Here is a 23,321-nt window from a genome sequence, read left to right on the forward strand (position 1 = left end):
CCATGACCTCTTGAAATCTCTATTGTGACAGCATGCTAATGCTATAAAATGAAATTAATGGTAGGTTTTCGTACAGTGCAGTAAGCAGCCCAGCTGGCTCGCTTCTTTTAAAACAGAAGTAGTTACTTTTATCAGTATGCCGTCTTAGTAGAATTCTTTTGCTGTCACAGGACCTGGTATCTGCAGAGCTGCATCCTTGCGTGAGCTTTGCAAAGTAAATTTCAGATTTGAAACCTTATAAGATACCATCAGCAAAGAATTATGGCTCAGTGGCCAAGCACAGGGTCTCCTTAAGTATTGGGCATTTTCATAGGATCTTATATACTCACCCCAAGGCAATAAAGCAACTTTAAAGTAACAGTTATTGACTTTTCCTGGTCCATTATTTGCAGAAGATTGGGAAGAAAAAATGATAGTAGAGACAATGTGTGAAAACCGAAGGAGAAGTCATTATCCTCTTTCTGCAGTTAACTTTTGTATCTCTCCCAGACGGAGCTCCTAGATTAATTGCTGAAGCATCTCCGTAAATGCTCCCGTTTGCAGGTCATTTCTCCTGGTGGCGATGGACTTCTGCTGCTGGCGCTCGGTGGCATCCACAGGAGCCAGTGCGCTGCATCTTGCCATGAGCGTTCTCGGAACTCACGGGTGGAGGCGGCACAGTTGTGATGTCGCCTGTAGGATCTAATCAGAGAGTGACTCACCAGGCTACTGGATTTTAATCAAAGTGTCTCTGTGCGAGAGAGAGAGAGAGAGAGAGAGAGAGAGAGAGAGAGCTTACGCAGCTTTTCCTTAAGGAGACGTATGGGTTTTATTTTTGGTAGAGCTTACTGCGGGATGCAGTTAAGGATAAGGGCCTAGCGCTGACTCTAATCCCAACGTATAGCTTTTAAAATCTCTCTGGTTTTCATTGATCTTATTTTTTGTGGGTGGTGACTGCAAATGTGTTTGGATGGTCTTGGAACAATCAGGGGACAAAATAGAGCTTCCCATTACTACAACCATGGGAGAAAGCAGCACTAATATCCACAGAGATGTGAGGTGCAGAGTTAGGAACTGTTTTATGTTCACACACACACACACCCCAGACATGTGCCCAGCCTTCTGTTCACAGAGAGTTTTGCCAGTTAACCCAAGGGACGTCTGCTTGTTGCTGCTTCAGGACTGACTTCCACTAAACTGCTGCTGTTATCCATATTTTATGTTTTGTGTGTGTGTGTGTGTGTGAGAGAGGGGGGGGGCTGGCTGATTGGGTCCAGGAATTCAGAACTGGGTTTGAGTCTCCCTGGGTACTCCCGAATCATCACTGGGGCAGTGGGTCAGGAGGCAAGGTTACTTCGATCTAGTGCGTTTTTGGGTTTAAAAATGCCAGTGCTCCTGTATGAGATTGCACTGATCTCCATTAGTTCTGGGCCCTGCATTTCAGGAAGGAGATTGACAAGCTGGAATGTGTTAAGAGAAGGGTGACTGGGATGGTGGAGGGGTGGGAATCCATGCCTGGGTACGTGTAGCCTGGAGAAGAGCAGGGCCAGGGAGAGCTGTGTTTAACTATGACAAAGATAGCACAATAAAGTCAGAGTCCAGGAGCACCTTTAAGACCAACAAAGATTTATTCAAGGTGTGAGCTTTCGAGTGCAAGCACTCTTCCTCAGACTAAGAACTGACCGGGCCAACTGGTTTGCTGCAGCTATGGAGACCAGGACTGGGAGCAGTGAGCTCAAATGAGGAGAAAAGAGGTCCCCCTTAAATATCAGAAAGCATTTTCTAATTGTGAGGGCTTTTTGGAGACGGAATATGCTGCCACAGAGGGTGGTGGACTATCCTTCCCTGGAAGTTTTTCGGAGGAGACTGGATGAGCATCTGTCAGTAGTTGTGTGATCTTTAAGTCCCCGAGAAAATGGGGGGCTGGACTGGATGGCCCTTTATGGCCTCTTCCAGCTCCGTGGGATTCTAATTAATTGCTCTCTCAAGCCTTGGGAGAGCCCCTCCCCCCTGAAAGTTCCACCACAAAAGCTCTGCTTTGATCCCTGGGAAGTCCAGCCTCCTCTCTGCCAGGCGCTATGTTTATGACGGTGTGTTCTGTGCATGTTGCATGATGCGCATGCAGAGAGCTGTTGACTTGGCCGGTTGGGTAGAAAGACCTAGAGGGGCTATGGATGAGGGGACTCGGTGATGATGCAGAGTTCTGCTTCCCTTTTCATCAGAGGGAGGACTCCTGCGGTGCTGCACTTGTTCTCCTCCAGCATAATCCCGGCCTGTTAGAGAGGTCTCACAGATAATTTGGTGAGGAATGCACGCATGCATGTGTGTGTGTCCCCAAAATGCTATGGGTAAGATAGTTCTGGGGCATGCACGGAACCTCTAGTAGAAATGAACATATCACGTCCATCAAAACTGAAGACTTGTTCTGTGGTGTTTTATTCCGTGAAGCTCAGTATCGATAAACCCACTAAAAGGGCAACATAGCTGTAGGGTAGAGCCCAAAGGGCAGGGTTAGAGGATTGGCACAGCAACCAGTTATTCTGGCTTCTTGGGGGAGGGTTGGGGGGGAGGGGGGTTGTTGACCAGTTTTGTGAAATGATGCCATTCTTGAGATTGCCAAGGCAGATTGTGTTGGATGAGGTTATAGACAAAACAATTTGGTGTCCCGTGGGGGGAATTCTAGTCCTGACAGTCACTCCATGGGGCTGGTTCCCTCTTGCTTCACTGGCACTGAGCATTCTGTTGATCATGTAAGTGGAAGGCGGGACGATGTAGCTGTTGAGATTAAATGAGATTCCACAGGCCTCTCCATCTCCCACCACATTCACCTAAACAATAGAATGTGGAAAAGGAGTTGGCAAACGCAGCATGACTTTCCCATTTGCCATCCCATAGTCAAATTCTGTTTTGTTAAACTAGATCTTTAGCTCTCCTGTTCTTGGTCAATACCCTGTGCATGGTAGCCATTTCTGATATGTACCTTAGGAGGAGGTTTTACCCCCTGAAAAATCTTCGCTCCTAAGAACAAGAGTTAAAAAGATTAATTCTGTACTTCATGCAGTGATCTCATTATAATGAGAAAGATTATAGCTCAATTAATGCAAATTTTTGCACGTCATGAGGGCTGGAAGGAGAAATGTACACTTTCTGGGAATTTTGCAGCCGTAGGGCAGAGCCTTCCCTCCCATTTCCCTGGTTGGAAGACAGAACTCTGATTTAGAAGACAACTGAAATCTCTGCAATATTTACAGAATAAATCGAAACTTATTTTACTGATTTTTAAAAACATAAAATGTGTCATCCATAACATACCATGTAAAATGGTTCAGTTTGGTGCTTATAAAATTTCATGTGAATTTTGTTCAGGCAGGATTCCTCTGTTTAGAGAAGGGTGCCCCAAACAGCACACCCTTCAGACTGCATAAATCTTTCGCCTTAATTTTTGCCATTCAAGAAGTAGGAGAGCTTAGCTGAAAGTGGTAACTATAAGCATTTTGACAAGCTGTGATTTATGAGAAACAGTCACACTGTTAAAAAGTGTCGTCAGATTTGTGTGTTTAGTTAAGATTAACAGTAAACGTTGGACATCTTTAATATGGCATTCTTTGGACAGCATCAGTCACATTTAAATAAATACTTAAAATATATGGCGGGAAAGAAGGCAAATGCAGTCTTGGGCTGTATCAACAGAGGCATCACATGAAAATCACAAGGTGTCAAAGTCCCTCTGTATCCCACATTGGTCAGACTCCACTGAGAGTCCTGTGTGCAGTTTTGGAGGCCTGACTTCCAAAAGGACATGGACAGAATGACTTAGGGTGCAGAGGAGAGTGACAAGGATCATCCGGGGCCAGGGGACCAAGCCCTGTGAGGAGAGGCTGAGGGACCTGGGAATGTTCAGCCTAGAGAAGACGAGGTGGAGGGGGGACAGGAGGGCTCTTTGGAAGTATCTGAAAGGTGGTCAGAGGAGGACAGGGAGTGGTTCCTGTGGGCAGCAGAGGAGAGGACCCGCGGTCATGGGTTTAAACGATGTAGAGAACGGCACTGGCTAGATATCAGGAAAAAAACAGTTCAGCAGTGGGATGGGCTGCCGAAGGAGGCGATGGGCTCCCACTCACTGGCGGTTTTCGAGCAGCAGCTGAATGTCAAACGTTTAGGCTGATTGTGCCTTGAGCCAGAGGTTGGGCTGTGTGGCCCCTTCCAACTCTATGATTCTACTTCTACGTGACAAGGCCAGCCACAGCTATGAATCTGATGATTCCGCCAATCCAGTTCTGAAACCCCAGTCCGTCTTGGCATGAGGCACACACAAGTTGATAGTGATGTCTGCATCCATAGGTGAGAACAAGCCTGGAGTTCAGCTACACTTCAGCAGCTAATCCCACAATGGGGAAAGGAGAGCCTATGACAGTGGGAGTTTTATGGGGGGGGGCAAGCCTGGAGTGGACGGGAGTCTGAGCTCCTGTAGGGAGAATGGGATTCCCCCCCCCCATCATCAAGTAATACTGTCAGTTCTTCCCTTCTACATAAAGAAGCGTCAATACTTATATGCTGCTTTTCTCTACCAGAAGGAGACTCAAAGTGGCTTACATTCCCTTTCCTCCCCCCACAACAGACACCCTGTGGGGGAGAGGAGGCTGAGAGAGCCCTGACAGCTCTGTGAGAACAGCATTATCAGTGTTGTGGCGAGCCCAAGTTCACCCAGCTGGCTGCATGTGGGGGAGCGGAGAATCAAATCTGGCTCACTGGCTTAGAAGTCCACTGCTAACCTCTCCACCAAGCTGTGTGAAATGCAGTGGTCTACAGGTAACAGTTGGTGTGAAGGGTTGCCCACAGTCCAGCCTGTTGTGTTTCGCACGCAGCGGGCATTAACCTCAAGGTGCTGGTGGCTTCAGAGAAGGGGGGGGGGTTCCCTCCCAGCAAGTCACCCCCCCCCCAGCTAACTGGTGACCACTGGCCCCGATTCCTTGGCCTGCTGCCCTTGTGACCAGGAAAGCAAAAGAGGAGCGAGTGGAAGAAGAAAGGAAAGGCACTTTTTAACTGCCTGGACATCATCCAGTTACCGTCTTGGTGGCCCTCTTTCTGGGGCTACTGGCTCAGCTTGCGTCTCCCTTCTGAGTCCAACTTTAGTATTTCTAAGTCACTTTGAGACTCCTTTGGGGAGTAGAAATCGGAATACCAGAAGCCAGCTCTTCTTCTTTTGCCCTAAGGAGTCTCAGAGCTGCTTACAATCAGATTCTCTTCCTCCACCCACTTTATGAGGCAGGTGGGACTGAGAGAGTTCTAAGAGAACTGTGACTGGTGCAAGGTCACCCAGCAGATTTCGCATGGAGGAGCGGGGGGTTGAACCTAACTGTCTAAATTAAAATTTGCCACTTTTATCCATGAGAACATGCTGGCTTTTGCCGTGCACAAGAGCAGATTTGAAAACCTCTGTTTAAGGCATCAGCTGCTTTGCATCCTCTTTCCCTGTGATATGAACCTCGGGCGCAGGGAAGGCCAAGATGTGATTCAGATACAGTGTTCCATTACAGCTTGCTGCTGGGGAGGGCATCAGGGTGCACAGTTGTGCTCTGGGAATGGTTGCTATTGTAGTTCAGCAAATTCCCTCGGCTCTTCTGCTAAGGGACTGGCGCAAAAGAAATCGTTACCTGTGAGAACTGCTATTCAGGGCTAATTTCAATGTCGAGCAGCAACCTGTAACTAACCGACACAGTTTTTTAAAAAGATCTTTAGTCAGTCAGTGATGGGGAGTTAGCGTAAAACCTAGCGATTCCTACCAGCGACCCAGGGGCCTTTCACTCTTTGTGGAATCCATGTCAAAAGGACAGAAGGAACCTCATTTTTCGATTGGAAGGCTTCCAAGGGGTCTCTCATGTGCAGCCCATAATGCAAGAATCCCTGGCAGTGTATATGTAAAATACTGCAGAGCTTAAAACTTGTAGCTGTGCAAAGAGAGCAAGGCAAAAACGATGTGAACGTGCATAGAAAACTATTTTGGGATATTCTTTAGGTTTTTAATTGTTGGGAGCATAACTGTTATGGAACTGGGCTGAATAAAACATTTGCGCTTTAGTGATCCTGATTGCATCTAGGAATTGCCTTTTGTCCAGTGCTTATGCATTCACAGGCTGAAACCTCCTTGCCTGTTTCAGAAAGATGTTAATGAGTGGTTCAAATAGTTCCCTTTCGCAGTGCAAGAATACCTCTAGGAAGGCACCTTGCCCTCCATTGGAGACTGTTCTGGACTCTGGCTGATCTCTGCTCCCCCCCCCCCCCAATTGCTTTTAGCCTCTAAATGTAATTTGAGGTGTTTCTTACATCATCTTTTTTTTAAAGGTAATGTGGGAAAGGTCAATTCCCTGGTGCCTTGTTCGACGGTAAATGAGTTAATAAACAAGGAGCAACTTAGAAATGGACAACATGGTGTCTCTAACAGTAGATGGAGGAAGTTGGATTGCTGTCAGTCCCCATGCGACACACATGAACACACGCATGAACACTTGCACACAGAGGAAGCTGCCTTGGACTGAATCAGATCATTGTTCCATCAAGGTCAGCGTTGGGAACTGGCAGTGACTCCCCAGAGTCTCAGGCCTATGGGTCTCACCTGGCCTACGGTGGTGGAACCATGGGCCATCTGTATGCCACGCAGATGCTCTTGCCTTGCCCTGCTTTCCTACAGAGACCACCACGGGAAGCCAGAAGCAGTCTCTTATGCGGTGGGAGTTTGGCATTAAATCAGATTTGGGTTATAATGAAAGACTGCAGAGTAGCCCTGCAGCTTATGTTGAACAGACAGGTGAGATTCAGCAGAATCCTTCCTGTCCTAACTCTTTTTGTAGAATTCTCTGCCTTCGCTAGAAGGGACCCTGGGTAGTGCCGCCTTTTCCCTCTGAGAAAAAGTGTGTGTTTGGGAATAAACAAGGGGAAATGTGTATAGTAAAGTCCCAATACAAATACGAGATTAAGTTGGGCAGGGTAGAAATTATTTTAGTCTGCAGTGAATAAGCGACTCTTTCTTCTAGAAGAGTCATGATGAGAGTAGAGGTATGGGAATCCCACCTGCCCTCAGCCAGGTGTGTAGCCAAGTCTTCCCCAGAATCCCACATCCTGAACACACACAGTCTGTCTTTGCCTTTAGAGTATCCATTAACTTTACACAATTCTTGCCACTCTCTGAACCAACCACGGTTTACAACACACTCTCCTATCTACAGGCCCAAGGCCCCTCCTTAACCGTAGAAGCCTCTTGTCTCACTTAGGGCTGCTGCTTTCAAGCCTGGCTCACCACTTGGCTTCCCCTCCTGGGGGAAAAGACCAGAGCCCCCCCCCCCCCTGCTTGTCAGCTTGTTGGAAGAATCTTGCCAGCCACTCAACGAGATGGACTTGAGCCAATCCGGCAAGGTTCTTTGTTGTGTCAAAATCCCCCAGTGAATGTGTGAACCCCCTGAACCCCCGTTCTGCTCGCAGGAGCCCTTTCCTCCAGTGAATGCCCTTCCCAATGTCTTTCCTCTCCTCCCTGGCTGTGCCTGAGGGAACCCCCTGGCCTCGTTCTGAGGAAATCAGCACTTTGGAGGTGGTTGTGGCGCTACACGCAAGGGTGTGAGGCTTGCCCTCGGGTTAGCTGGATCTGAGTCTCTGTTCTGCTTTTTGAAAGCTGCTCCAGGTAGCTTGCTAGTGCTTGCCAAAAATGTGGCTATTCCCTGAAGAAGGGCCGGGCTCCGAGTGTGCAGCAGCTGTCTTTCCTTTTGTAGTCTTGAGAAAGGGGGTCTCCTCACCTCATGCTACCCCCCTTCCTCCCACCCTCTTGTGCCTCATGAGAGGGCCGCTAGGGAATGTGCTGTGACACCCCTCCCAAAACTGCATAGCATCTGGAGGACTCAGATTCCTGTTTCCTACGTAGCTGGGGTGGAAAATGCAAAGTGCTGAGGGGCCGCAGGGTGAGCCCCTCCCTTGTGGCTTTCCCATAGGAATCTCTCCCCCCCCCATCTCCACTTGGCCCTTCTGTGTGGCCGCACAGAGCAAGGGGGCACCGTTCTCCCCAGGGACTATGAAAAGGGAACAGTAGCGTCTTGGTGTTCTCTCTGTATGGGACCAACAAAGGGGTTTACTCAGTGCACATTCTTGGTTTTCAAACTGGAATATTTTCTCCAGCAAAGAAAAAAATTGACCCAGTAATTTCTCAGCAGAACCGACGCAAATGCAAGAACCCACGAGAATGTCCCTCCAGTGCTCAGGGGCCAACCAGCTGCCTCTCGGAGGCCCAGAAGCTGGCGGACTGCCACAGCATCTTCTTCCCCTCTTCGCCAACGAGTGATCCGAAGAGGCAGACTGCCTCTGGAAGGGCGGGGGGGGGGGAGGTATCGGCCTTGACTTGCAGCCTTTGGTAGCCCAGTCCTCCAGGAATTTGCCCTTTTCCCTTTTCAAGCCTTACAAGATGGTGGCTGTCACACATCCTGTGGCAGTGAGTTCCACAGTTTAACTATGCAGCTGCCGAATAAGATCTCCTGCCACCCAAAAGCTTGTACTACATTATATTGGAAAATTAAAATTTCCCTCTTCACAAATGGAGCTTGGATTTGGAAACCATGCCTATTATGGCTCCTGCTTCTTATAACATGTTTTTAAAAAGTCACCATCTTGTCTGTAGTGGGTGATGTTAGCTACGTCAAGGCCACCGAAGGGAACTCGGAGGGATCACAATGCCGGACGTACAGATTAAAGTTCTATCTGGATTTAACCAGAAAGAGTTATGGAAATGGGGAAGACTGGAAGGGCAAGCTAAAAACAAGCTTCTCCCCTTACACAGAAGAACAGTGTGGCAATGCATCTGACTTTCCAAAAATGCTCTCTTTGGCTTTCCATTTCTGATCTATGATGGAGAAAGAGCGTGGCCACAAAGTGGAGTAACAGATCAGAAGCATGTGCTTGACAAGCACATGTTCATAGACTGCTTTATGTATTGTTCTTTGTTCTTATGTAAACCGTCCCGAGCCTCCGGGGAGGGCGGTAGGTAGGTAGGTAGGTAGGTAGGTAGGTAGATAGATAGATAGATAGATAGATAGATAGATAGATAGATAGATAGATAAGCTCAAGGGGGCGGCAGGTGAAAGTGGATGAGCGATTGGGATGTGAGTGTCCTGCATAGTGCAGGGGGTTGGACTAGATGACCCAGGAGGTCCCTTCCAACTCTAGGATTCTATGACAAAACTAAGAAGCACGAATGCTCTAAAAGCCACTGGGACAATCCAGTGCTGCTTGAGTTGCTGAAAACACTAAATCTGGCAGTAACTCAGTCCCCCCCCCCCAAAAAAAAATTGCATAAGTGAAAAGGAGTACAGTTAAGAAGGGGAACAGAACCGGAACCAGTATCTCCTTTCCAGACTGATCTACTGTGTGTTTCTGTGGCACTTGGAGCTCACTTGCAGGTGCAGGGTAAATGCCCACACCTGGAATGTTCTGGATCTTAGGCGATTGGGCTTGCGAGTTCAGAGGAGGCATTTGCAGCTGAATTGATTCCTCGAAGCTAGCTGGGTTCTCTTGGCCTTGCTCCATTATTCCTGCCAGCCTCACAAAGTTCTCGTTCACCTAAGACAGTGGTGCCGACACAGAGCTATGGACACTGTTGTGCGCTCCAGGACACCTGGCTTTTTAATGCTGAGCCTTTTAGGAAACAGGTAAAAAACTCCAACTAGATAGCAACTATGACTGCTTCAAAACAGCTAGCCCATGAAGACAACTTAGTGAAAGGTGGAAGAGCCAGGGTCTCCCCCACCCAAGGCCTAACTGCTCCCATAGTCTCAGTCCACTATCCTTCTGCAAGGTCCTTTCTGAGCTCATCAGCTGTCCTTCAGAGGTGGTCAAGGATTTCTGCACATACGAAATGCTGTCTACAGTTTATTTTTCAGGACCTTGTGAGTTTTCACACAACAGTAATGTTGGGGGATAGTGAATGGGGTAACAATGGGAACCTTCACGTCTGAATTTCCTTCCTGGTTGTCTCTGCTTTCTCTTCCACCTTGGAATGTCTGCTGCTTCAGACTGGAATCTTCTGCCATCTCCCTCCATATTTTAAAATATAACATGGGAATCTTGGCTTTATAGATACTCAACAACTGAAGTTCTTTGAACGTTTTTTTTTTAAATAGGACAGTGAGTGTGTGTACATCTCCACCCACCACCACTTGAGATTCGTAGTGTGCTTGGAAGGAATATGAGAAGTGTCTGCCCATTTCCCTTTGTGACCTCATGTGCCATCTTTTCTTTCAGAACGGGTCCTGCCTCTGCAGTCTCTGAAACGCCGCTCATGGTAGGCCCCATCGTCCCTTCCACTGAGGCTTTCCGGGATGGCAGCTGGCTGAGGGACAGCTAAGGATGACCTTGACTGACAGACTGCGTGAGAAGATATCCCAGGCGTTCTATAACCACGGCCTACTCTGTGCCTCCTGCCCTATTCCCATCATCCTTTTCACGGCCCTCTGTGTCCTGGCCTGCTGGTAAGACACCCACTGATGGATTTTAGGCTGACGCTGGCCAAGTTGTCATGCTTCAAAATGTTTGTGTTTGTTACGTTTAAGATGTTATTTATTTATTTCTATTTTAATTTTAGACTGCCCTACGCCACAGGAAGGTTCAGGGTAGTATACAACATATGGATACAATAAAATCACATTAAACTGTTATAAGTAGAAGAAGAAGAGTTGGATTTTATACCCTGCATACAGTGCTGGGTCCTTGTGACACAGCCCCTGCGTTGAAGGGTGAAGGCCCCAGACTCAGTCCCTGGAGGTCTTTTGCATGTGGGGACAGATCCTTTTCTTTCTGAGACCTTGGAGAGGCACAGTCTGTGCGAGACAGTACTGAGGAGGATGAATTAGTGGTCTGACTGTCTCAGTGTCTGACTTCAGCTTCATGTGCTTGCGTAAGATCCCCGCATACAGCCCTGGTCGAAGTCTGGCCGTGCTGAGTGTCCTGTGTCTTCAGTGGGTACCATTGGTGGCAGTGGACTGAGGGCCCCTCCCCGATTTCTCAGATCTGCAGATATCATCTGCTCTTGGATCCATTTACTCTCCATGTGCAACAGGATTCTCCTCTAGAGACCTTCCCAGAAGCTGTAACTTCCTCAAAAGAGGCTCAGCTTTTCTGGCAGCAGCTTGAGAGGTGACATTCAGAGGCTCTTAGAGGTGTCTGTTCTTCTTAATGGCTGGTTGAATTACTTGTTCAATTCAGGGGCACTCAAAGGGCAGGATCTTACTTGACAGACACCTGAGAACAAAGGACAAATTACCAAATGGGCAAGTCAGCTGACAAGATCTAACCTTCAGCATCTCTGCACGATGTTACATTTCTTGTGGGGGGGGGGAGTGGTACGAAATGCTAAAGAATCTTGGTGAAGCAGCCCACTGCGGTTCTGTACATGGATAAATTATGCATGATCAAAGCAAAACAAGTAGGTCACTCTGCAAGCTGGCTGCCACCGGGTTCAGGGATTGCCGGCTGAGCTTTCATCAGCTGTTGCTTGGCCTAGGGGGTCATAGAAGTGATGGATAGGTCTCAAAAAGGGCTCCTGCTTAGTTACTTTGCAGACACTGGATTGAATGGTGAAATAAAACTCTCTCAGATTTGGGAATAAATGCTGGTCTGAAGCAGCAGAACAAAGTTTATTAAGTCCAGTGGCACCAAGAAAGTTTTTCTCTAGGTATGAGCTTCCGCGTGTATGCACGCACATGGACACAAAAACCCATACCTTGAATAAAACTTGGTTGGTCTTCAAGGTGCCATTGGACTTAAACTTGGTTCAGCTGCCTCAAGCATAGATGAGTCCAGGTATGGTTTGCACCAGCCTTCCTGTGTACTTTCTAAGGCGCTGTTCATGGTTCTCCCTCTTTGTTTGCGGCAGAATGACTTTGATGGTTCTATTGACCACCAGCAGCAAAACTGGTGATTTGCTCAAAGGGAGGATCTGTGTATCACATTATTGCCCCGAATTTGGGTGAAGGGTCTGCTTAGGTCGCTCTGGGCCTTGTCCCAAGAGCTGAGATCCAGAAGGGCCAGCCCTATGACATTAGCAGGTGCTGAGTTAAAAAGGAGGCTAGGAGAGGGCAACTAAGGATAGAGGTCCCGATGAGAGAGAGGAAACCTTTGAGTAGGGCAGGCCAATGTGGGTCTCCACTCAGTGAATTGGTGGCACCTGAAACCAAGAACCACCCTGCGCTTTGGTGACTGGTAGGGCACTGATAAAGGAAGGAAATCCTCTGGAGTAGCTGAGATCCTGCTCTTTGTTTTGTTCCCCAATGTGGTCCTCCTTCAAGAAGACTTCTGTCTTTCCTCCTGATCTAATGCAAGAGAGTGTTTCCCTCTCCTTACTTTGAAAGGACATTTCAAAGGCTGGGCCAGGCTGTATGACAGGCAATGTTTTGGCAGGGAGTCATTTACGTCAAGCACCACTAGCATAAATTGGGGAAGGTATTAATCAGTGACGAACAGAATTATGACTTTGCTGTAGGGTTTGGCAGCAAGAAACGAACTATGATGCTCTCCCTTCCCGCGGAAGGCTCATGCAAGAGCAGAGAAGGGAACAGAGAAGTGCAACCAGACAAAGTTTTCTTTGAGCAGAAAGTTGTTCTTAAACCAGTTTGCCTTTGGAGATCGCTTTGTGGCTACGGCTGTTGTTTAAGGGGACTTTTGGAGTGGAAGAATGTGAAGGCGATCAGAAGGGAAGCCGGGCGTTCTTTCACGCCTCGAGGTTAGCCTCGCAGGGCCTCTTCCTGGTTGACTGTGCTGCCTTCGGGGCTAGGAAAATCCTGGCAGCTTCAGAACTTGCTTCAGGGGAAACAAGGAGGTCAAGAAGTAGTAAGTTGAAAATCCAGGGAAGTTAAAACATCAGGAAACGGTTCAACACTTGGGCAGGCTGCCTTGGAGCAGCTGCTTCCTCAAATACGGGTGGTGAAATCAGAGATCTGTCTCACACGTGCTTAAGTATTAAAAGGTTTGCTGAGGTGACATGGCGTTCTGTTGTCTTTTGCTGCCAATGGCTTATCTGGCGGCTATCAGATAAGCAGTAGAAGTTCCAGGGTTTGTGGCCTGGAGGTTTCTTGCCACTTGCACTGCTTTTGAACGTGTGCTCACCTAAGAATGTGACACTCCCTGTCTTGTGCCCTCTAGCTATCCATTGCTGAAGCTGCCGTTACCCGGCACTGGACCTGTGGAATACACCACCTCTGTGAAGGATTACTCACAGCCTCCGGCCTACCCAGCCCCCCAGCAAGGAGAGCCTGGCGAAAGGCCTGACTGGGTATGTCTGACACCACAGCGGGCAGGGAGCAAAACTCGGGCTTCCCCCTCCATCCCAGGGTCTGCACTGCCTTTTGCCAAGGCTCAGGCCATCCCATCTGTTTCGTTCTCCTACTCATGTTTGTGCTCGATGGCTGGGCTTCCCTTCTCTCTCTTCCAAACCTGCTTCTGAAAAACCTCTCCTATACATCTGCAGTTGTCTTCTCGTTTCTGTGCTGCTGGCTGCCCAAATCTCACTGGCGTTGGCGGAGAGGGGTGCATATGGCATGCATGCCCCAAAGGAATCCTGGGGAAGAAGGGGAAAAGCTGCAGCTCTTGGGCCAATTTCTTTAAGCAATGAGCACGTTGGACGTCCTTTGTGGGAGGGGTCTGGTGGGCAACCCCTGCGTGCTGAAGAGGGCTGCTTTGTCACTCTGACCTTGCCTTCCCATGCTCACTTGTGTCCCCTCCTTCCCTCCCTCGGCAGTACACTGGTGCCCCTGTAGCCTACGTCCAGCAGGTCCTGGTGAAAGCGGCAGTGTCTCCGTGGCCCAAGCACTTCCTGGCCGTTGATGTGTTTCGCTCGCCGCTCTCCCGCGCCTTTCAGCTTGTGGAGGAAATCCGGAATCACGCCTTGCGCGATGGGTAGGTGATCCTGGGCCGAGCGGGTGTCGGTCTTGTCTGTCCTCGGCTCCCTTCCTCCACTAACACTGCAGAAGGCTCGACGTAGCTTTGCTGTGGCTGCTGGAGCAAGGGAGAGCACCTGAGCCATGTGCACAGGGAACTTCACCACCTAGGCAGGCTGCTTCCTCTCAGAGTTCCACAGGCATCCTGATTTTTTAAAGGTGAGGTCACGACACACCCATTAAGCTGCCTGGTCCCGGAGGGGAGCGCTGGTCCATCGAGGTCAGTTTTGTCTCCTCAGACTGACATCAGTTCCCCAAAGTCTGCAGCAGAGGTTTTTCACATCACCTATCGCTTGACCCTTTGAACTGGCGATTCCACTTGGGCCTTTCTCTGTGTAAAGTGAAGGCTTCTCCCTCCCTTAATCTCACCTTTACAGAGAACTTCAGCCTTACTAGTGGGCCCTCCCTCTCTCCCATGGCCACCCATTCCCTCACCCACCCCCTTGTGAGACTGTGGTGAGGGGCACTGTGAAGAGGTGGGTGGGCCTGTCCTCTGGAGCCCGCAGTGCTCCTGAGCCTGTGCTTTGGAAATGGGGCGCTGCATGTTTGCCCCCTCCTGTGGAGAGGCTGGCTGAGCAGCAGCAGCTGTCCTGGCCTTGCAGAGCAGAGAATTGGCAGAGGAAAGGGACCCTTGCGTGGCGGGAGAGAAGCTGGGGCGGGCGGGCGGGCGGGCGGGCGTGATGATGGCGGAACAAGAGTGAACAGTGCCGTGATTACAGCCAAAGAGGAGCCAAGTTCTATTCCCTGTGGCTTTGCAGCACTGCAGTAGAGGGAAGTGTGGGCAGGAGTGGGAGAGGGGAAGGATGCCAAGGGCTGTAACAGTGGATGGATTTCACACGGCCAAGGGCTGGAGGAAAGAGTTCCGTGCTGGTGGCCATCCACGGGAGCGGCTGCCGAATGGCATTCCCAGTGATGTTTTCTGCTTCGGCTGCTTGTGAACATCATGATGAGCTCCCGCTCGTGGCTGCTTCTTCTTTCAAGCCCCAGTATCAAAAGTCTGGAAGAAGTCTGCCTTCAGGTAACCGATCTGCTGCCCAACTTGAAGAAGCTTCGGGGCCTGCTCCCAGAACATGGCTGCCTGCTCCTGTCCCCAGGGAACTTCTGGCAGAACGACCGGGAGCGCTTTAATAAGGACCCCGACATCATCAAAACAATCCACCAGCATGAACCAAAGACGTTGCAGACCTCGGCTACCCCCAAAGGTAGGAAGGCCTCGGGCACGAAAGGGGGGTGAGGAACGGAACGGGGGTGCAGTTCTGAGGGCTCCCAGGCACAGCCGGAGGGAGCCGGAAGGTGCTCAGCCCCCAGTGCATTGCAGGTTCCTGTCTGGTCCACCTGGATTAGTCGTTTGCAGCCGCCGTATCTGAGAAAAGGCGTGCATTCTCTCTCCCCGTCATGGTTCTGGTTCTGGCCTTCAGCATGTTAACAGGATTTGCCTCTTAGATCCTTTGGGCCCTTATCCTGACAGAGCCCCTCCGTCACCTTTAGGGTTCCTTGGCAGAACTCCCACCTAGACCCTCCGGGGTCTTCCATCCAAACACTCGCCAGGGTGAGCCCTGCTTAGCTCCCGAAGTCTGGTGGGGTCAGGCTTGCTTGGGCTGGCCAAGTCAGAGCAGCTGGACAGTCACTGGGAAGAAGAAAATTTAGCAGGCAGTTTTGGAAGGAAGGAGGAGTTTAGGCGTCCAGGAAATGTTTGTTGTTGAGGATGCTTATCGGTGATTTCCCCCCAGATCCACAAAAGCACCTCCCACACGCCCCAGAACAGGGATAGGTGTCATTCTCTGAGGAAAGCGAATGAATCATCTTCCCTCCACAGCTGCACCTTTCAATCTTCCATGTGCTTCTCCCACTTCCTCAGATCTCTTGTTTGGAGTTCCAGGGAAGTACAGCGGGGTGAACCTGTACAATAGGAAGCGGGTGGTGTCCTACACAGTCACCTTGGCTCTGCAGCGCTACGATTCCAGGTGGGAGTTGAATTCTCATTGAGTGTGCGCAGATGGTCATGCTAGGATCACGGAAGACACCATCTCCACCATGCTGAGCTCTTTTATTCCTTATCTGTAGTGCTTCTTTCACGCACCAGGTTTCTTCACCCTCGAGTCCTGGTTCCTCGGACTGAATGTAGTCTGTTTTCCTAAGAGGACCTTAAAAGCCTCATCTGTCTCCTCTGAACTGTGGAATTTGCTGCCAGAGGATGTAGCGATGGTTACAGGGATAAACAGCTTTAAAGGGGGATTAGATAAATATACGGATGATAAGTCTGTCAGTGGCTGCCAGCCAGGGTGATTGAGGCAGTATCCCTCTGAGACATCATCAGGGGAAGGCCTCAGTCTCGGTGCTTTGGAATTGGTTGGCCACTGCATGAGACAGGATGCTGGCTTGGGTGGACCTCTCAGCTGAACCAGTGGGGCTCTTCTTACGTGCTTATGAATGCTGAGCAGTAGCCATGCTCCAGTTGGCAGCAGTGCTTGTTTAAAAGAGCATGGCTGGCCTGAGGTCCCCGACTGAGCTTCAGGGCACTGGCTCAGATCCCCGTTTGGCCAAGGGGAGTCGTTGAAGGACACCTCCGTCCTCCTAGGCCGGCTCACGGGCTCGTGGGAACAAAATGAGGGAAAGGAGCATACGGGGCATTGCCTCTAACACGCCGTCCTTTGCGCTTCCCTGGCAGGTTCCTCTCCAGCCTCCGCTCCCGGCTTAAGCTGCTGCACCCCAGTCCCAACTGCACCCTGCGGGAGGAGCAGATTGTGCACGTCCATTTCAAGGAGGAGATTGGCATCGCGGAGCTCATCCCCCTCGTCACCACCTACATCATCCTCTTTGCCTACATCTACTTCTCGACACGTGAGTTGAGGGAGCGGCAGGCTTCTCACAGGGGCTGTGGAGCTGTGTTTCTCCCTGCGTGCTGAAGCGGCAGAGGGTCCGTGCCTGGAGCACCGTGGTCACGCAGCGGCTGCCCGGGAGGAAGGTGGGGAGGGAAACAGCAGCTTGCGCGTCTCCTCAGCACGGGCTTCTGCGGGGTTTGGTGGAATTGTTCGGGGGGCTTGAAAAGGAGACCCTGAGCTGTGATTCTGGAGAGAGGACTGGAATTGGCACACAATACAGCTGATAACAATCATAATAACATAAACATCCAACATTAACAATATAATCAGGGTAAAAACATAATTAATAGATCAGCAGTATTTAGAGTAAAATTTGCATTTTTTCATGGCATCCTGCCTTTGAGAATGAGATTTTATTCACTTAAAACATTTTTGTGCTGCCTTTATAATCAGGATCTAGAAGTTTTAATTTTTTTAAAGTTAAAATTGTACAATAATTCAATTAAAAACACAAACAACACTGAAGGAGGGCCAGTAACTTTTCCAGGCGGTATGTCAAATGGAACAAAGACACCTCCACCCACAGGCGAAGGAAGGAGACAGGTGAGTCTCTCTAGGGAGAGATTTCCCAGGTTTTGGTGCCACCACAGAGAGGTTCCTGTCCCCCTTTCCCCAGTCTGGCCACAAATGGCAGCTGGCCCTCTGTGGATGACTGGGGGGAGTGGGGGGGGTTCATATGGGAGAAGGCTGGTCCCAGGCCAGACAGGGCTTTCGAGAAGATGGTTGATACCAACCATGTTGTTTCAGAGTTGGGGCGTGTGCATAGACAGGCCTGCTGCAGCCCCCTCCTGGCCTCCCCTCCGTAGCCTCTGGGCGGTGCTTTTCTCCGTCCGGGGACTGGAGTCGCAGACCCTTGGCCTTCTCTCCTGCAGGCAAGATTGACCTGGTGAAATCGAAATGGGGCTTGGCTCTGGCGGCGGTCGTGACGGTCCTCAGCTCCCTGCTCATGTCTGTTGGCCTCTGCACGCTCTTTGGCCTGACGCCGACGCTCAACGGGGGGTACGTGCCAAAAACCGGGCTACTGGCTGGAGGGGGGGAGGGGGGAGGAGCTGCAGAGGAACTGCTGATTTGTGCCCCGGGTGCGGGGATTCTATCCATTGTATACAGACCGCCACTCCCAGCAGTGCTGGCTCATGGCAGTTCACATAAAGTAGATACCCCCCCCCCCATATTGCTTCCCCAGACTGCTCCTTCCCATTCTCCTGTGCCTGTCCAGTTGACGCCCGGGTGATCTTTTAACCCTAGTGGTCCTTTTGGCCTGCCTCAAATTGCCTCCCCGCCCCACTGGGAAAACTGTAGAGGCACCTTTATCCTCCCCTCCCCTATACACGGTGGGCGTAAAAGCTGAATAGCCCTTCTTGCCCCTTCCGTCCCATGGGCCCCCCATGGCTACTCCCCCCCCCGCCCCCAACATGGAGAAAAATCATCATCGTGCCTTGGATCTTGCCAGGTTTTCCATCTTGCTTCCCTCCCCAACCCCAAGAGATTCCTTAGGGGCAGGGAACCCCAGGGGCAGCCAGAAGAGGTGAGTCTGAGGCTGCCGCAGGAAAGGAGAGTGGGCAACCCCCCCCCATATTAGTGGAAACTTTCCAGGGGCTCCAAATGGTCAGCTGTAATCCACCGTTCCTCCCCTGCCCCCTTTCTCTCCTCACAACAACCTGGTGAGGTAGGCTAGCTGAAAAAGGGAGGAGCCACAACATCCTTTGGCGAACCATTCTGCTCCAGCAGCCCTCTCTGCAGCTCTCAGGAAAAGGAGGGTCACCAGTCACTGGGGCTTCTTTCTACCCCAGGCAGGCTCTTTTGTGAATGGTGATTTTTTAAAATAAGTATTTCCATGTTGTTTCTATGAGCCGGTTTGAGGAGGTCTCTGGAGGCCACCGATTCTTTTCTCTTGAAATAGTGTTTCCCTCGGGCTCTTCTGAGGCATTTGAGCTTCTTTTGCTGCCTGGCCTTGATCTGAGCCTTGCATCACCTGCTTATGCAAACAGCTCAGCAAATGACACAACTACGGCCGAGGAGCAGGGCCTTCCTCCCCGCGACCTTCACATTGCAGCAGCCAATCCTGCCCACCCTCAGGGCAAGCACTGGCTTCCCTTGGCTGGGGCCATCAGCTGGCGCTTGGGCTGCCCCCTTCTGCGCAGTAATAGAGCGGTCGGCATCTGAAGCGTGCCTGCGTAGACTTGGGCTTTTTGTTGAGATCGCCTTGCCTGCCTTTCTGCGTTGCTGTATGTCATGTTGCTTTGCCATAAAAGCCCTGCCCTGACCTGAGCCGCCTAGGCTAGCTGGCCAATCGCAGAACTTCAGCAGGGTCGGTCCTGGTTATCCCTTGGCTGTGAGACCCCAAGGAAGTCTTGCGCTGCTGTGTGGAGAGGCAAGCAGTGGCAAAAAGCACCTTCATTTGCCTGTTGCCCCACCTGGATGGGCCAGGCTGGCCCGATTTCACTCCATCTTGGGGATCAATTGGACAGGAAGGTCAGCATTGCCACACAGTGGCAAACCCTGCAGGGTCACCCAGAGTCAGCCACGACTTGATGGCACTTCCTACAGAGACATGGCCTGCGTTGGTCACAAGTGGACCGTTTTATTGAACGTTAGATATCAAGCGGTGCCCCTGGAGCGCACCAGCGGCCTTGCGTGGGCCTGTTTCTCATGCTTGACTCTTCCCCGTAGAGAGATCTTCCCTTACCTCGTGGTGGTGATCGGCCTGGAGAACGTGCTGGTCCTCACAAAGTCTGTGGTTTCCACCCCCGTGGACCTGGAAGTGAAGCTGAGGATTGCGCAAGGTATGTGGGAAAGCAGGGCTGCTCTGGATGGGGAGCCCAGAGAAGCCTCCAGAGGGAGCCTCCTAGTCGGTTGGGCTGCTGGGGTCTGCCGTGACTGCAGAGGCCCATCAAAGTCCTCGGATGGTCCGTGGCTGCCCAGGTCTCAGGCAGCCGTCTCTCGCGTCACTTGCTCCCTGGTCCTTTCAGCTGGAGATCCCGGAGGCTGAACCTGGGACCATCTGTGTGCAAAGCAGATGTCCTGCCACTGAAGGTTGGATGTCTCAGGGGTGACTCCCCTGACCAGCCTCCCCTTTCAAGCTGAATATCTGTATTCCGTGCATTCACGGCCTGATCTCCTGGTGACCAGTGAGAAGAGCCCTGTCTGATCCGACCAGCAGTCCATCTAGTCCAGCTTCCTGCCTCCTGAAACACTCAGCAGGTTCCTCCAGAGGTCCAGCAATGGGGCATGGAGCTGAGGCCTTCCCTGCTGTTGTCTCCTGGCTCTGGGACTCTGAACATGGAGGGTCCCTAGTCCCCAGGGCTCGTAGCCACTGAGAGACCCATCCTCCACGAAATGAGCCATTGGTCAGGTGCCACTGGCGTGTCTCCCCCAGGCTCTGAGGGGCAGAGTCTCTGTACTGGCCCCAGAATCCTAGAGCTCCCTTCTTGGGGACTGTCCCTCTGCCCTGTTATTGTTGATCCTCTCTGACGCCTGGGTGAGAGGCTGGTGTATTTCCCGTCAGGAGGCCTTTTCCCTTTTAGACTTGTTGCCAGTGTGCTTGAGAATCTGTGGCTGCTGAATTGTTACTGTTTGCTTTGGCTTGAGCATGAGGAGTTTATCTAGCATTGGGTCTAGATAAGCATTGGGTCTGGAAGCCACCATGCAGATCTTTTTTTTGAATGGCAGAATGTTTCCTTTCTCAAAATGTTTGTCTTCACTGAGGAGTCAGGGGTCAGAGCGTGGGAGGGAAGGCCCAGCTTGGCAAAGGCAGCAGCTGCCCCGAGAACCTGCAGCAGAGCAGCAGGCGTCCCCTGGATGGACTGATGTGGGAGATGCTGTGGCCTCCTGGCCCGCTCTCGAGAGACAGTGCCGGCCCAGGGTCAGGGAGCTCCCTCTAGAGCTCAGGCCTTCTCCGTGGGGGGCAAGCCAAGCCGTCTGCCGTTTGAGTCCTTTGCCTTGCTGGAAACGGACGTGCCACTTTCGGTGGGAGTGTTTCTTTTGCCAGGGAGAACCTCTGGACCAAAACAGGTCACAGTCACTCCCCTAGTAGCAAAATTGGTTAAAGTGGCAAAACCCAAGTTTTCCTACTTTTTCCTTTGGTTGCAGAAAGGGGTGGGGCCTCTTGGGCTTTCCTGTGGAAAGGGGGCCCTTTCAAGGAGCCCTGCTCTTCCCCCAACCCTTCCCTGGCTGCAAAGTTGCCACTTGCTTTTTGTGTCTGGCTATACATTAGTTGGAGCCTCTTGTGGCGCAGAGTGGTAAAGGCAGCAGACATGCAGTCTGAAAGCTCTGCCCATGAGGCTGGGAGTTCAATCCCAGCAGCCGGCTCAAGGTTGACTCAGCCTTCCATCCTTCCGAGGTTGGCAAAATGAGTACCCAGCTTGCTGCTGGGGGGTAAACGGTAATGACTGGGGAAGGCACTAGCAAACCACCCCGTATTGAGTCTGCCATGAAAACGCTGGAGGGCGTCACCCCAAGGGTCAGACATGACCTGGTGCTTGCACAGGGGAGACCTTTACCTTTATACATTAGTTTGGCTTGGGCAGCCCCGTGGATGGTTAGTGGCCTGACATCGGTGTCTTTTCTCCCCAGGCCTGAGCAACGAGAGCTGGTCCATCATGAAGAACATGGCCACCGAGCTGGGGATTATTCTGATTGGTTACTTCACCCTTGTCCCAGCCATCCAGGTACTTGGGCAAACTGCCCTCCCTCCCTGCCTGCTGCCCCAGGATTGCCTGAACCTATTTTTCCAGACGCCTCCTGGTGGCTTCCCCTCCTGCTCCTCCAGGATTTGCATTTCTCAAATATTGTCAAGTTCTTTGAGCCTATCAGAAGAGGCAGAGGGAATCTTCTGTCCTCTTGGGTTGTGAGAGTACAACGGCTGCGTAGTCCTCTGAGTTCAGAAGCTTCTGTCTCGTTCTAATCAGGGTCACACTAGATTTCCCCTCCTCCTCCTGAGCAGAGCAGTTCACGTCCTGAGCAGAATGTAGCTTCTGCGATCCCTGGGCTCCAGCGGCTGCTGAGTGGGGCTTCCTGGTCCATGAGGGGCCGCTCATCTGTGCAGCTTACAGGGACCGCTGCTTCCAGCTCTGAGGCTTCTCGACCCTATTCCTGCCTTGCCAGGGATGTGGCCCGATTAACATCTGGGAAGGGCCTCTCTTATCTGTGTCCCTGAGCACGAACAACACGGCAGATATCTCCCAAGGTCCTGCCAGGCAATCCTGGCAAGGGACAGATCCACCCGACTCACGGGTGACCTTTGCACTGAATGGGCTGAAAAGGGGAGGGAGGCCTTGGCCCTTCGCAGAGCCCTCCTACTGGCATCCAGGGTGGCAGTTCAGCTGCGGCTGCCAAGGGAGGCCCTCCCCTCATGGTGATAAGAGAGCAAAGGGCAGCTGGATCAGGGCTTTCACTGCAAATGGTCATCTGGGCCCTGCAAAGCTCTGTGTTTTCCCTGGGTCAATTATGCAGGTGGCTTGATGGGTCCCAGTGGCCCAGGCCAGGCAGCCGGCGTGTTGCTGACCCCCGTCCATCTTGCTGTCTTGTTTGGCTCCTTCCTAGACGCCCATTTCACACGCTCCAGGGAGTGCATGCACAAACTGTGCAGTTTTTCTTTATATGCGTAATTCTCGTGTAACATTCCACACATGTACAGCTCAGTGTATGAGCTAAACATCACATTAATCCAGGCATTGGTCTCCGGCTTTGAAGTTTTGACGCTGAGTCTGTCATGTGACTTCCTCTCGCTCCCCGATCAGAAAATGCTGAAGGTCACTCGCTGCCTTAAGGCCGCTTGGGATGCCCAACCAGCGGTCCCTTTGCCACTTTGCTCAGGGCTGTTGCTCTGCTTGAGTGAGCAGCTGGTGTTGATGGCTGAGGAGCCACAGAGGGGAATTCAGGGCCTGCTCTGGAGCCATTTCCCTGCCAGGGGAGCCCTCCTGATTCCTGGGTCTTCCCTTTAGGAGTTCTGCCTGTTTGCAGTGGTCGGCCTGGTGTCTGACTTCTTCCTCCAGATGCTCTTCTTCACCACCGTCCTGTCCATTGACATCCGCCGCATGGAGGTAAAAGGCACCCATAGAATCCTAGAATCCTAGAGTTGGAAGGGACCTCTTGGGTCATCTAGTCCAACCCCCTGCACTGTGCAGGACATGCACAACCCCATTGCTCATCTACTGTCACCTGCCACCCCCTTGAGCCTTCACAGAATCAGCCTCAGGGCTCTTGGGCTGTGTCCTGTGGAAGGGCAAGGCAGGGACCAATGGGGCCTGCTGAGCAGCTGTGAAGGAGGAGCTGGCTCCGTCCTTGAAGCTCAGAGGAGCAAGGCAGGGAAGGGGGGGAGGCCAGTTCGGTTGGGTTGGGGTGATTTGAAGCGTGCCAGAGGACTATCAGCAGCCTTGAACCACTAGGAAAGGTGAGAGATAAATGCTGTAATAAACTGTAATGCCCTCAAGGGCTTTCAAGGTTTCATGCTGCAGAGTTGGGCTCCGTGTCACCCCAAGGAAGGGGGGGGGAGCCTGGG

General features: G+C 51.4%; 1 protein-coding gene across 1 annotated transcript in view; it reads left to right on the top strand.

Annotated features, from left to right (window-relative positions):
• SCAP (SREBF chaperone) overlaps positions 1 to 23,321 on the top strand; it is a 40,708-nt gene that overhangs the window by 5,203 nt on the left and 12,184 nt on the right. The window contains exons 2-11 of the mRNA XM_077304319.1: positions 10,252 to 10,478; positions 13,147 to 13,276; positions 13,742 to 13,899; positions 14,922 to 15,142; positions 15,799 to 15,904; positions 16,609 to 16,781; positions 17,695 to 17,821; positions 19,493 to 19,605; positions 21,395 to 21,489; positions 22,765 to 22,863. Coding sequence (XP_077160434.1) covers positions 10,357 to 10,478; positions 13,147 to 13,276; positions 13,742 to 13,899; positions 14,922 to 15,142; positions 15,799 to 15,904; positions 16,609 to 16,781; positions 17,695 to 17,821; positions 19,493 to 19,605; positions 21,395 to 21,489; positions 22,765 to 22,863 — 1,344 coding nt within the window. The 5' untranslated portion in view covers positions 10,252 to 10,356. The remainder of the gene's footprint in view (positions 1 to 10,251; positions 10,479 to 13,146; positions 13,277 to 13,741; positions 13,900 to 14,921; positions 15,143 to 15,798; positions 15,905 to 16,608; positions 16,782 to 17,694; positions 17,822 to 19,492; positions 19,606 to 21,394; positions 21,490 to 22,764; positions 22,864 to 23,321) is intronic.

The sequence above is a fragment of the Paroedura picta genome, chromosome 11 (assembly GCF_049243985.1).
Source record: "Paroedura picta isolate Pp20150507F chromosome 11, Ppicta_v3.0, whole genome shotgun sequence".
Classification (NCBI taxonomy): domain Eukaryota; kingdom Metazoa; phylum Chordata; class Lepidosauria; order Squamata; family Gekkonidae; genus Paroedura; species Paroedura picta.